Source organism: Chaetomium fimeti (assembly GCF_033439085.1).
Source record: "Chaetomium fimeti strain CBS 168.71 chromosome Unknown B0H64scaffold_4, whole genome shotgun sequence".
Lineage (NCBI taxonomy): Eukaryota > Fungi > Ascomycota > Sordariomycetes > Sordariales > Chaetomiaceae > Chaetomium > Chaetomium fimeti.
In genome coordinates, this window is record NW_026944332.1 from 2,961,000 (window position 1) to 2,972,581 (window position 11,582).

The following is an 11,582-nucleotide window of genomic DNA, read 5'->3' on the forward strand; positions in this document are numbered from 1 at the left end:
CCCGTCCCGGTTCCAGGTGTATTGCGCCCTTGACGATCGACTTGTCCAGAAGGGCTGACTACCCCTCCTTGAGGCTTTCCCTATTGTTTCTTTTCCCAAGGGTTAAATGATGCTTCAAACGCATCCGGAAGTCCCCAGGCAAAAATAGTCTCGCAAAGTTGATGTTGGAGAACAAACGGTTGGGCGCCGGCTTCACTTTCATAAGAGAAACAAACAGTTTGCTGCCCCCCCCTCGCATCGACCGGGCAGCTCCAGTTTTACCAATCACTCAGTCCTCATTCTCGGGATTCGTTCAGCTTTCCTCACATGCCCAATTCCCAAAATCGCCGAGTTCTCTCCGTCTGAAGTCTACCTAGGTAGCTGACATCGCTGTCATTGTCGTCTTATCTGCTCCGCTGGGTTCTCGTGTGTTCCTATCATTCATCCTCCCGTCAGCTCTACTGTGTACACGCGCTCAACCATCTTTCAGCTGAGGATTTGGAGGAAGCATTCTGGGCCATAAGCGTGAAACCGCTTCAGCTGCGCAGCCTTCTTGGGCTCAGCAACAAACACAAACAGGCGACCAAACTCAGCCGCGCCGCCGATATCGACAACGACAGCTGTCATCACACACTCGTCACCATCGTAGTTTTCTCGTTTACTACACACAAAAACCGCGCACTCCGTCAGTTTCCGACTCATTCTCCCACTCTCGCTCCATGGCCCGCTGTTAGTCAGGTGAAAGTTGGCATCTGCCCACTGTCCGGGGTGGGAATATCCCTCCTTTGTTCGGGCGACTTCCCCGGCATCTCCTTGTCTGCGCCTCTCACCCGCTGTTTGAGCCCGACCCCACCATCGATATCATTCCGGGTCGATTTGACGTCGCCACCTCCGCAGGCGCCAATCCTAAACCGCAATTGGGCAGGTGGAGGAATCCCCGAACACGCCCTTTTTCTCCCGTGCCGGCGCTTGAACCTTCTCCGTCAACCTCAACCTCCGAACCAGACACCTGTATCCCATTCGTTCCGTGCCTGACTGACGCCTGACAAACCGTCCCGATCCCGGGGCAGTTACCGCCATGGCCGACTCCGAAGTAATACACGAGGCTCCGACAACATCACCGAGCCCCGCCGTCTCGGACGGTGCCCCGGTCGGCGATGGGGGGATTGAGAATGTGGCAGAGCCGCGACCAAAGAAGCGAGGAAGGGATAGGCTACTTCGTGGTCTGCAACGCATGCAGTCCTCCTCCTCCTTGAATCGCCTCGGCCGTTCCAGGTCCGCAAGCAGTCCTTACAGCAGGTCCGGCAATCTTTCCTGCATCAGCCTGGCGTCCACCGCCTCCCCGTTTGGCCAGCCGAGCGCCGGCTCCTACTTCTCTCAGTCATCCGCCGCCGGGAGCTCGAGCGCCCATACGTCGATTCCGGCCAGTCCGATCGCCGAGTCGCCTGCTCATGAGGGACTCGAGTCGGTGCTGGCCATTCGACCAGTGGGCTGCACTACGCCCGCCCCAGTTACCGTTTCACTTCCGGCAACGATCAAGAAGAAGGCAACCGCATTCAATCTCTGGGCGGACATGCCCCGCGAGCTCAAGATCCATGTCCTCTCGTTCCTCGGGCCCAGAGAACTAGTGCGGGCTTCGCGAGTCTCTCACGAGTTTCACAAGATGTGTTTCGACGGTCAGCTATGGACCAGCCTCGATGCCTCCGAGTTCTACAGGGAGATACCGGCGGAATCTCTGGCGAATATCATCGTCTCGGCCGGGCCGTTCGTGAAGGACCTCAATCTCAGGGGCTGCCTTCAGGTGGAGCACTACCAGCGGGCCGAAGTGATGGTGAAGGCGTGTCGGAACCTGATGAATGCCACGCTGGAGGGATGCCGAAATTTCAAGCGGTCAGCCCTTCACACGCTCCTCAAAACCAACAACCGGCTCGCCCATCTGAACCTCACCGGGTTAGACGCGGTGAACAACGCCACCTGCAAGATCGTGGCCAACTCTTGCCCGCAGTTGGAAGTGTTCAACGTCTCATGGTGTAAAAACATGGACGCCCGGGGCATCGGGTTCGTGGTCGACGCTTGCCCCAAACTCAAAGACCTTCGTGCCGGCGAGATCAAAGGCTTCAGCACCCAAGTGGCCGAAGTCATCTTTCGCACAAACACTCTCGAGCGCCTTGTCCTTGCCGGCTGCGATCACTTAACCGACGCGGCTCTGCAAACCATGCTCCACGGATTTGATCCGGAAATCGACATCCTCACTGATCGTCCGCTGGTTCCGACCCGTAAGCTCCGCCATCTCGACCTAACCCGCTGCACCGGTCTCACCGACCGCGGCGTCAAAACCCTCGGTTACATGGTCCCCCATCTCGAAGGCCTCCAGCTCTCGGGCATCCCCGCCCTCACCGACGCCGCCCTCGAGCCCATCCTCGCGTCCACCTCACGCCTGACGCACCTCGAACTCGAAGACCTGACCCGGCTCACCGATGGCCTGCTCTCCCAGCACCTTGCCAAAGCCCCCTGTGCCGCCGGGCTCGAGCACCTCAGCGTAGGCTACTGCGAGCACCTGGGTGACGACGGCCTGATCGCCGTCCTGCGCGCCTGCACGCGCCTGCGCAGCGTCTACATGGACAACACGCGCGTCAGCGACGTGGTCCTGGCGGAGGCCGCACGCATGGTGCGCAAACGCTCCAGCCGCCGACCGCCACCGACACCGACAACGACCCCCCGGCCGCCCGTCGTCAGCCTGAGCCTGGCCGTCTACGACTGCCCCAGCATCAACTGGACCGGCGTCCGCGAGATCCTGCACCGCAACACCACGGCCGCCGACACCACCGAACCCGAACCCGAACCCGAAGCCGACAAACCCACCACCACCGCAGAGAGCGGGGGCAGCACCGAGCCGGAGGCCGAGACCGACGAACCCCTCCTCGTCTCTCCCACCACCACCACCACCACCACCCCCAACCCGCCCAAACCAACCCCCAACCCCCGCCGCACCCTCCCCACCGAGATCATCGCCCTCAAATGCTTCCACGGCTGGCAGATGACGGTCGACGAGCACACGAAGCGGGTGCTGCGCGGCGACGGCGCCGCCGCGGCGCGCCTCGAGCGCAAGTGGGCCGACTACATGCAGGCCAACGAGGAGGCCGGGGCTGGGGCCGGCGGCGGTGGCGGGCGCGGGCGGAGGAGACGTGCCCGCGAGGCGCTGGCTATGCGCGAGCTGGTGTGGGGTGGTGATGTCGCCGGTGGGGGTGGGGGTGGAGGTGGGGGTGGGGAGGTGAGTGTGGCGGGGGGGAGGAGGAGGGCAAGGACGACGGGGTGTGCTGTTATGTGAGGTGAGGTGGTTTGGGTTGGGTTGGGTTGGGTTGGTTTGGTTTGGTGGGGGGGGGGTTCTTTTGTGTTTTGTGGGTTTGGGGGTTGGTTGGTTGGCATGATATGATTTACGCATGGATATGGATAAGAATGGGGTAAGACGGGGAGGGGAGTTTTGGCGGTGGCTTTCTTGTTTACGTTTACTTAGGGGGTTTTCTCTTTTTTCTTTTTATGTTTTCTCCCTGTTTTCCCTAGAGGGCGTTGAATAGGGCATTCATTGGACCACGGCCTACGCAACGGAATTTACAGGGTTTTTTATCTGGTCTCTTCATGGTAACCACAGTCAACACGGAAGATGTGGTTGGCTTCTTGGGTCGGGGTGTTCCTCCCTTCGCTATCGCGGGCACTTCGGTTATGGTCCTCTCGGTTCTGGTCTCTCGGGAGCCATAAGGTCCTGGAGGATATGGGGAGTGAATTTGATGCGGTATTGTTGGTTGGGGGCTCGGTAACTCACTGTGACATACAACTTACAACTTCTGCGTGCCAGCGTAGGAGCCTACATATCTAAACACTTGCCCTAGCCGACCTTGACTAAAGTCAGACGGTGGACGTCATCTCGAGTGTTCTAATGGGACTAAAGACTAGTTGTGTTGCCTGGTTACCTGGCCTAGTGATGCTTGGTTTCGGCTGACTGAAACAACACGCCGTGACACTCCTTCTGATCTCGGCCAGCTTTAGTCCGTCCAGTTGGGGGTGGTCGCCGGTAGTAGAATGACCACGGCTTAACCACCCAGTCTTCAAGCGACATTATATTGCCTGATTGCTTGATGTTTCTTATCGCTGGTGTGAATGTCTTGACGGAGAACCTATTATACGAGCACTGGTGGAATCTTCCATTCACTTTCCGAGACCTCCGAAGAGGTGACCTCAATTCCCACTCCCCTGGCTGGTACTAGATCAAAAGTCCGCCATGTGGCGTTAGCCTCTGCAAGACGCTTCGCCACAAAACACATCGAGGTGTGAAGGGGTGTCTCCTTGGACTTGTAACTGTATCCTCTCCGAGGTAGCTAGCACAAGCCCTCACCAGTGTTTCGAGCTAAGCCGTGCGTGGTTCAACAGAGGTGTATCATGGCCATGTCACATGACGCCTAAAGCACACACAGGTATCTTGCTTTTGCCACTAAAGACTCGTGACATAAACATACGGTTAAGGCGGCGGACGGACCAATCGACCGCTCAGGCATCCAAGATCAGATTAGGCCAGTCGACATGACAGCACGGGAGGCGCGGGGTGATCCCGGGAGCCGTGACCAAAACAAGGCGAGCCCAACCAGTCGGAGGCCACGGCCGGGTTGTGGCTCTCCTGGCGCACGAAAGCGCGGGCGATGATGGCGCACAGGGTCTCGCAATCAGGCAATTTCTGAGTCCGGCACCCTCGCCCGAGCCGGCGAGGGCTGTCGTGTCGAGTGGCACAGCGTGCTTGTGTCTTGCTTGGATATGCCCACCGCCCAAAGGGGCCGTATGCCACAGAGCTTTCTCGACATCAACGGCGTTGGTGGCTGGGAGAGGCGAGTGAGGCGTAGAGCTCGTGACCCGATGGACCGCTTCACTTCCGGGGGGATCCCATACGGGCTGATTCCTCGGACTGGGCATGGCTTTTCGGACGATCAGCGTCAGAGGACATGGGGGTCTCTAAGTGGGAGATGTCGCAGGAAGGCCGCATGGAAAGGATAGGGTCCCCAGATGCTTGCGGCGGGGAAGACCGGGGTGGTGTGGATTGTGTTCGGCGTTTTGATCGACTGCAGGAAGACCGTACATTGTCCCCCACAAATGCGAGTCGAGGGTGGACCGTTAAGCTGCACTGTTACTTGCCGAGCCAAAGAGAGGACAAACCGGGGTTTCTCAACTGTCTCCCACGAAGCAAAGGGACGAGGTGTGACTGAGCTACCAGTCGCCAAGTGTCATGGGCAAGAATTATTGCCCATTTGTTGAGCCAATGGCGGCCCGGTCCTGCTTCAATCGGAGCCAAACCCCTCGAGAGGCTGCTGCAGTTGATGTGGGATGAGTATTTCATCACAGCTGAAGCTGCCGGGAGAATCTTCTCGTGGTTCGAGGATGGGCGACTAGACCTGTGAGTGAAACCTAAGATTGACAACAATGCTCCCACGCACCCAGAACTCCAAGTATGGGAGAGTCAAGGAGTTCGCTCGGGCAAGGGTGGGCTATCTGTACAAGTCTCTCCCACGATAATAAAAAGCCAAGACCAAGTTGGAGGGGTCTGCCCTTCTCGAAGGATGAAGGCGAAAGCGAAGGAGATGGCGCGGAATGTGGGGTGAAAAGTTGAACAAAAAGCAGGCGGGGTGGGCAATTGGACAAAAAAACAGGCTGCTCCCATGGTACGCCTGGTGTCTCGAGCTTTGATTGATCAGGTGCGAGCTGCAAAGAGCGCGGTCGGGGTGTGATCTGCTACTTCTGTGCGTATGGTAATTATGAGGTTGGGGCAACGCAAAGAACTCGCATGCGAACTGTGCCGCTTGGGGAACCTCTAGGAAGCACAGATTGCAGAGCGACCGGAGCTCAAGCGGGGCAGCTCGGTGTAGGTGGGGCAGACCCACTCAACGGGCAGACTGCCGCTGGAGAACGCAAGCGATTTATTTGTGTTGTGGTCGAGAAACACAGCTCGGTCCCCATCACCATACATACCTACCTACCTAGGTAGGCACCGACTACCGAACGCTTGTAAATTTAGGTGGGAAAAGGAGTGGAACAGGAAGGGTCAACACGTTGAGGCACGCTTAGATGAGATGAGCACCTACTCATGACCCTATGAGGGTTGCCGCATTGTGTTGACTTTTCTTCCACCTTATCTAACGAACCGTTGCTATCAGAATTGGTATAATGTTATGTAGACGCCCTATCAGGATATATTTCGCTTTTAACATGGAGCAATGGGCAGTGGATTCCGTGAGAAAGCAGGTATTCGATACACGTGCTGAACCCATGGTTTGAAACTTTTGCCGCTTCTTTTCTGATGCTCAAGGCAGTTATCGCCCGCTCGCCCTCTAAAAGCTTTGCCCTGCCAAACCAAGTTGACCCCTCTTTTTTTTAACTTTTTCAACCTTCACCCTCTCTTTCCTTCCACCACAACCATTCCCCCGATGTGGTGAACTTAACCTCCCCATCTCTTCCTCCCCAATTCCCCATCTTTTTTTCTCTTTTACACCCCACCCTCACACCCCTCATCAAGCTCCTCCTCAGCGCCCTTGCATCAGCTTCCGCATCCCTCCGCCACGCGGCGCTCTCTCCCATTCCATTCCTGGTCAGTCGCGCACCGTCCAGAACCCCGCTCTAGCAGTTTGCAGGTTGTTGCTAGGACGCACGCCGCATCAATTGGCCGTGTCCACCGCCTGCTGCAAAAGGTATGTGCCTTCTGCCCCGCCATCGGCTGCGCGGTGTCATGGCTCCCCGTTTCTCTTTCTGTATCCTGCACCGGCCTCTTTCTTCGCACAAAAGAAATCCCGACGGCAGGCGCAGAAAGATCGTTGGATCCTGGGTGGCACTTCCTAGTCCTCTGCGGAGTCACGACCTGGTTTCTTTGTCCCGGCTCGGTGGCGCAACTTTTTAAAAACGTCACGCACCCATTGTCCACAACCAAGCTAACTCTTCCACAGCCCGAACCAACTCTACCTACCTTCTTCCCTCAACCACCTTTTCCCACACATCCTCGAAACCGCAGACAACTCGTTCCGTTGCCTGCATCATATTGACCTGCCAAACTTCTCTTGGAATCCTCGTCATCTCCGATCATAATGTCGGCACCGCAAGACACAATCCCACCCAATGGGTCTGACCTCAACGAGGCCCTCGACCAGCTTAACCTCGGCGACAACGAGCCGCGCCTGGGCCCGGACGGAGAGCCCGCGCCGAAGACAGACGAAGAGTATGCCCAGACACAGCTGACTTTGCGCGCGATTGTCTCGTCAAAGGAGGCTGGCGTCATCATTGGGAAGGGCGGAAAGAACGTGGCCGACTTGCGCGATGAAACCGGCGTGAAGGCCGGCGTTAGCAAAGTTGTCCAGGGTGTCTACGACCGGGTCCTGACCATCACCGGTGGCTGCGAGGCTATCTCGAGAGCCTACAACGTTGTTGCCCGCGCCCTGTTGGAAGGCGCACCCACAATGGGCATGGGCGGAGTTGTTCAGAGCAATGGCACACACCGTATGACCCCAGCGTTCTTGATGCTTTCTAAACACGCCGTTGACAGTTAACACAGCAATCAAACTTCTCATCTCTCACAACCAGATGGGCACCATCATTGGCAGGCAAGGTCTCAAGATCAAGCACATCCAGGATGTGTCGGGCGTGCGCATGGTGGCGCAAAAAGAGATGCTGCCGCAGTCGACCGAGCGGATAGTCGAGGTTCAAGGCACCCCCGAGGGCATTCAGGTCGCCATCTGGGAGATCTGCAAATGCCTGGTGGACGATTGGCAACGGGGCACTGGCACCGTTCTGTACAACCCAGTCGTCCGGACTCAGGCTGCTGGCGCCGCGCCAGGCGCTCCCGGAGGCAGCAGCTTTGTGCAGGACAGGGCCCCGTACGGCGGCTCGCGTGTGACGCGGACAGGTAACGGCGCTGACTTTAGCAACGGTGGACCCCGGCCTTATACCCGCCGTTCGGACTCTGACGCTGCCGCTCGTGGCCCGCCGACTCACGATGAGAATGGCGAAGAGATTCAAACGCAGAACATCAGCATCCCTGCCGACATGGTTGGCTGCATCATTGGCCGTGGCGGCTCCAAGATCAGCGAGATCCGCAAGACGTCAGGGGCCCGCATCTCCATTGCCAAGGTGAGCAACAATACCCCCCGGCCTACCCCGGCGGTGTTCTGTTCTAACGAAGCGGTTCAGGCTCCTCATGACGAGACGGGCGAGCGGATGTTCACCATCATGGGCTCGGCTAAGGCCAACGAGACGGCATTGTACCTCCTGTACGAGAACCTCGAGGCTGAGAAGATGCGCCGGCAACAGCAGGCTGCCCAAACATCCGAGTAGAGTGCGGATGAGGGTAGACGGAACTATAGGCTGTAAGAAAACCGGACATGTTGTAACCGATGGAGTTGCGCGAGTGGGATCATTAGCAGCTGCCCAACCACGCCCTCCAGGGTTATTGGTTTGGGTCAGTTTTGGCAGCCCCTCGTCACGGGTCATTCACCAGATCTGGCTGCCGCAAGGCGTTATTATTCAATGGGGGGGACGATGCGACGACAATTCTCTTAACCTCAAAAAGCATTCCGCCAGATTCTTCTCTCTTCTTTTCCTTCTACTTGGACCGATTCCGCTCCCTCACCCTACCCTCATCCTCGGTAACGAGCGGCCGGGCACGCCAGCTTTGCCGGTACGATAAAGTGGACAAAGTCCGCTCCTCGGCCGGCTAGGGGATGCGAGCCAGTATCGGGCGGAGGGGCAAAATCAATACCCTGCCGCGGGCGTTTTCATCAAACCCGCGGCTACCGTCTCACCGAAATTACTACTTTAGCCCGCATTCACTCTCCCTTGCCTCATTCAAGGCATCATCAGGCCGTCTGTTTTCACTCTCAACACGCATATTTCTCCGTCGTGGACGATTGGACTCCCTAGCATTCTCGTACCGACTGCGGCCGCCTGTTATCCCGTCCCTACCTCAGTACCCAGCACTCTCAATCTGGGAACAAGACTTGCGGCATGTTGCGCCGCCGCATAGCCAACCCTGTCGTTGCCTCGGGTTGGGGCACGACGTTTCATGAACCATCGACCTAGCATCAGCAGATCTTAAGGAAGATGTCTAGGAGGGGGCATCTAGGTGGAGGCCAGGCAGACTAATATATGAGTAACTCGGACGCACGAATCCCCCTTGATGTGAATCGTGGTGATCTGGTGTACGTGTCTTCGGCTTTGCAGCAAAAACCCTAGCCGTTCCTAATACCGAAATCTACCTAGGCCGGATGATTCGAGGAACACATCTAGGCACCTAATGCAGCGCCTAGTACAATATGAGTCTCGAGCCTCCATATTTGTAGCCTCGATAACTACCTTATTTCCTATCTCGGCTGGCATCGGAGCCGGCATGGCACCCCACAAGGCGGCGAAAAGCAGCCCTGCCGTGAAGCGACCCGCTGAAACGGTCCGGCGGCTAGCGCGGTAAAGGGGGGCCTGAGGAGGGATCGTGTGGGGAAACCTGGAAGGCCCAGCTCCGAAAAGCCAGCCTGGCCGAATGTCAGGCAGGGTCCAGTTGCACGCGACGGCTGAAGCACTTCATCCCACCTTCCATGAATCGGCCACATACTTCGAATCTCAAAATACTACTTCGTACTTCGTACCGCCCAACACCCTCTTTTGGCCTTGCTTTTGTCTTTTCCATCCATCCCTTGATGGCGAACCTCCCTGAGAAGTGATTTCACCTCTGTCTCATTGTATCATTCACCACAATCGCGTTTCTTGCCAAACCGTCAAGGTTCTTGCGCCCTTGGTTGCATAGACCCTTGCACGTCCCTCCTTGTAAAACCAAGCGCGATTCGCGATGGCTCGCACAAAGCAGGCCACGCCTCTCCGGCGAGAGCCGTCTTCCGAGTACTCGGGCAAACACGATCGCCTGCCGCGAAGCAGAGAAGTCAGTGCGACCCATGAGATGGAGGAGAAATCCAACGGAGTGGCCAATGGCCAGGTTTCGGTTGGTGATACCGCGCCTCGCGACGAGGCCGCAGCCCCCGTTGTCGCAAAGAAGGATGCCGGCATCGTCACCCTCATAATTGACGTCGCCGGTATCTACGCATCCTTGTGAGCCGTCCTCCCTCCACCAACCCACCTCACCTCATTCCACCCCACCCCATAACTCGTTCCCAGCTGCTGGCTAACCACCAACACCCCTCCCTTCTTAGCTTAACATGGGCCTACCTCCAAGAAAAGCTCACCACCACCACCTACGGCCCGGCCTCCTCCCCAGAGCGCTTCAAGTTCCCCGTCTTCCTGCTCACCATCCAATCGCTCTTCGCCTCCCTCGGCGGCAAGCTCTTCTCCGTCGTAACCACCCCGCGGGGCCAGCCGACACCCCCCCTGATCCCCAACCGCCAGATCCTCTTCCCGCTCCTGCTCGTCGCCTTCACCAACGCGCTGGCCGCCCCCTTCGGCTACGCCGCCCTCGCCCACATCGACTACATCACGTACATCCTCGCCAAGAGCTGCAAGCTGCTCCCCGTCATGTTCCTGCACATCACCGTCTTCCGCAAGCGCTACCCGCTCTACAAGTACCTGGTGGTCGCCGCCGTGACGTGCGGCGTCGCCGTCTTCACCCTGCACTCGGGCAGCCGCAAGCACAAAGCGTCGAGCCACAGCGGCCAGACCGCGTGGGGCATGCTGCTGCTCGGCGTCAACCTGCTCTTCGACGGGCTCACCAACAGCACGCAGGACTACATCTTCCAGAACTGGCGCGCCTACACGGGCCCGCAGATGATGGCGGCGAACAACCTGCTGGGGTCCGTCATCACGGGCGGCTACCTGGTGCTCAGCCCGTGGCTGGTGAGCACGGGTTTGGGGGAGTGGTTCGGCATGGACGTGACGGGCGGCGGCGGCGGTGAGCTGCAGGCGGCGCTGGGCTTTTTGGCGCGCTATCCGGCCGTGTGGAGAGATGTGCTCGGCTTTGCGCTGTGCGGGTGCGTCGGGCAGGTGTTTATTTGTGAGTTTTCCCCTTTGTTTTTTCCTGCCCCCTTTTCCCTTATACCCCCCTTCCCCCCCCTCCCCCCCTACTCCTCACCCTTTATACCAAACTGCGAGACTAACACCCCACCGCAGTCCACACGCTCTCGACCTTCTCGTCGGTCCTGCTGGTCACCGTCACGGTCACGCGCAAGATGTTCACCATGATCCTCAGCGTGGTCGCCTTCGGCCACCGCCTCTCCCACATGCAGTGGCTCGGCGTCGGCCTGGTGTTTGGCGGCATCGGCGTCGAGGCGCAGATCGCGCGGCGCGAGAAGCTGGCCAAGGAGGCCGCGAAGAAGGCCAAGAGCCAATAACCCACCCATTGCGGTGTCGGTTGGTTGCGGTGGTTGTGGTGGTGCGTGGTGGTGGGAGGTGGTGGTGGTGTACATATGATGGTTCCCGTTCTGGTACATATTTTGGGTGGACGTCGATAGACAGACTTGCTTGCATACTTTATTCGAGCTGGCTGGTTGGTTAGAATAGATTCGATGAGCGGCCACGATTGGTAGTATACTGCGTCAAGGGAAGATTCAATCACATTCACCTGGCGTCTCACAAATGATACG

The 11,582-nt window shown here is 58.0% G+C and overlaps 4 protein-coding genes across 4 annotated transcripts; all 4 read left to right on the forward strand.

The window, feature by feature from the left end:
- Nucleotides 1-1,057: 1,057 nt before the first annotated feature.
- On the forward strand, nucleotides 1,058-3,307 carry B0H64DRAFT_442379 (uncharacterized protein; the record flags this gene model as incomplete). The annotated part of the gene is made up of 1 exon (XM_062806638.1): nucleotides 1,058-3,307. One exon carries the CDS (start codon nucleotides 1,058-1,060, stop codon nucleotides 3,305-3,307), a length of 2,250 nt encoding a protein of 749 aa, XP_062659553.1.
- Nucleotides 3,273-3,947, forward strand: B0H64DRAFT_397198 (uncharacterized protein). The gene has a single exon (XM_062803859.1). The coding sequence runs from the start codon at nucleotides 3,641-3,643 to the stop codon at nucleotides 3,851-3,853; it is 213 nt and encodes a 70-aa protein (XP_062659554.1). The 5' UTR covers nucleotides 3,273-3,640; the 3' UTR covers nucleotides 3,854-3,947.
- Nucleotides 3,948-7,002: 3,055 nt separating this feature from the next.
- B0H64DRAFT_161934 (uncharacterized protein) lies at nucleotides 7,003-8,530 on the forward strand. The gene is made up of 3 exons (XM_062798611.1): nucleotides 7,003-7,503; nucleotides 7,559-8,133; nucleotides 8,194-8,530. Exons 1-3 carry the CDS (start codon nucleotides 7,095-7,097, stop codon nucleotides 8,335-8,337), a joined length of 1,128 nt encoding a protein of 375 aa, XP_062659555.1. The 5' UTR covers nucleotides 7,003-7,094; the 3' UTR covers nucleotides 8,338-8,530.
- Nucleotides 8,531-9,568: 1,038 nt separating this feature from the next.
- On the forward strand, nucleotides 9,569-11,581 carry B0H64DRAFT_360197 (UAA transporter family-domain-containing protein). Its single transcript, XM_062801695.1, has 3 exons — nucleotides 9,569-10,098; nucleotides 10,200-10,993; nucleotides 11,110-11,581. Exons 1-3 carry the CDS (start codon nucleotides 9,842-9,844, stop codon nucleotides 11,328-11,330), a joined length of 1,272 nt encoding a protein of 423 aa, XP_062659556.1. The 5' UTR covers nucleotides 9,569-9,841; the 3' UTR covers nucleotides 11,331-11,581.
- Nucleotide 11,582: the final 1 nt, after the last annotated feature.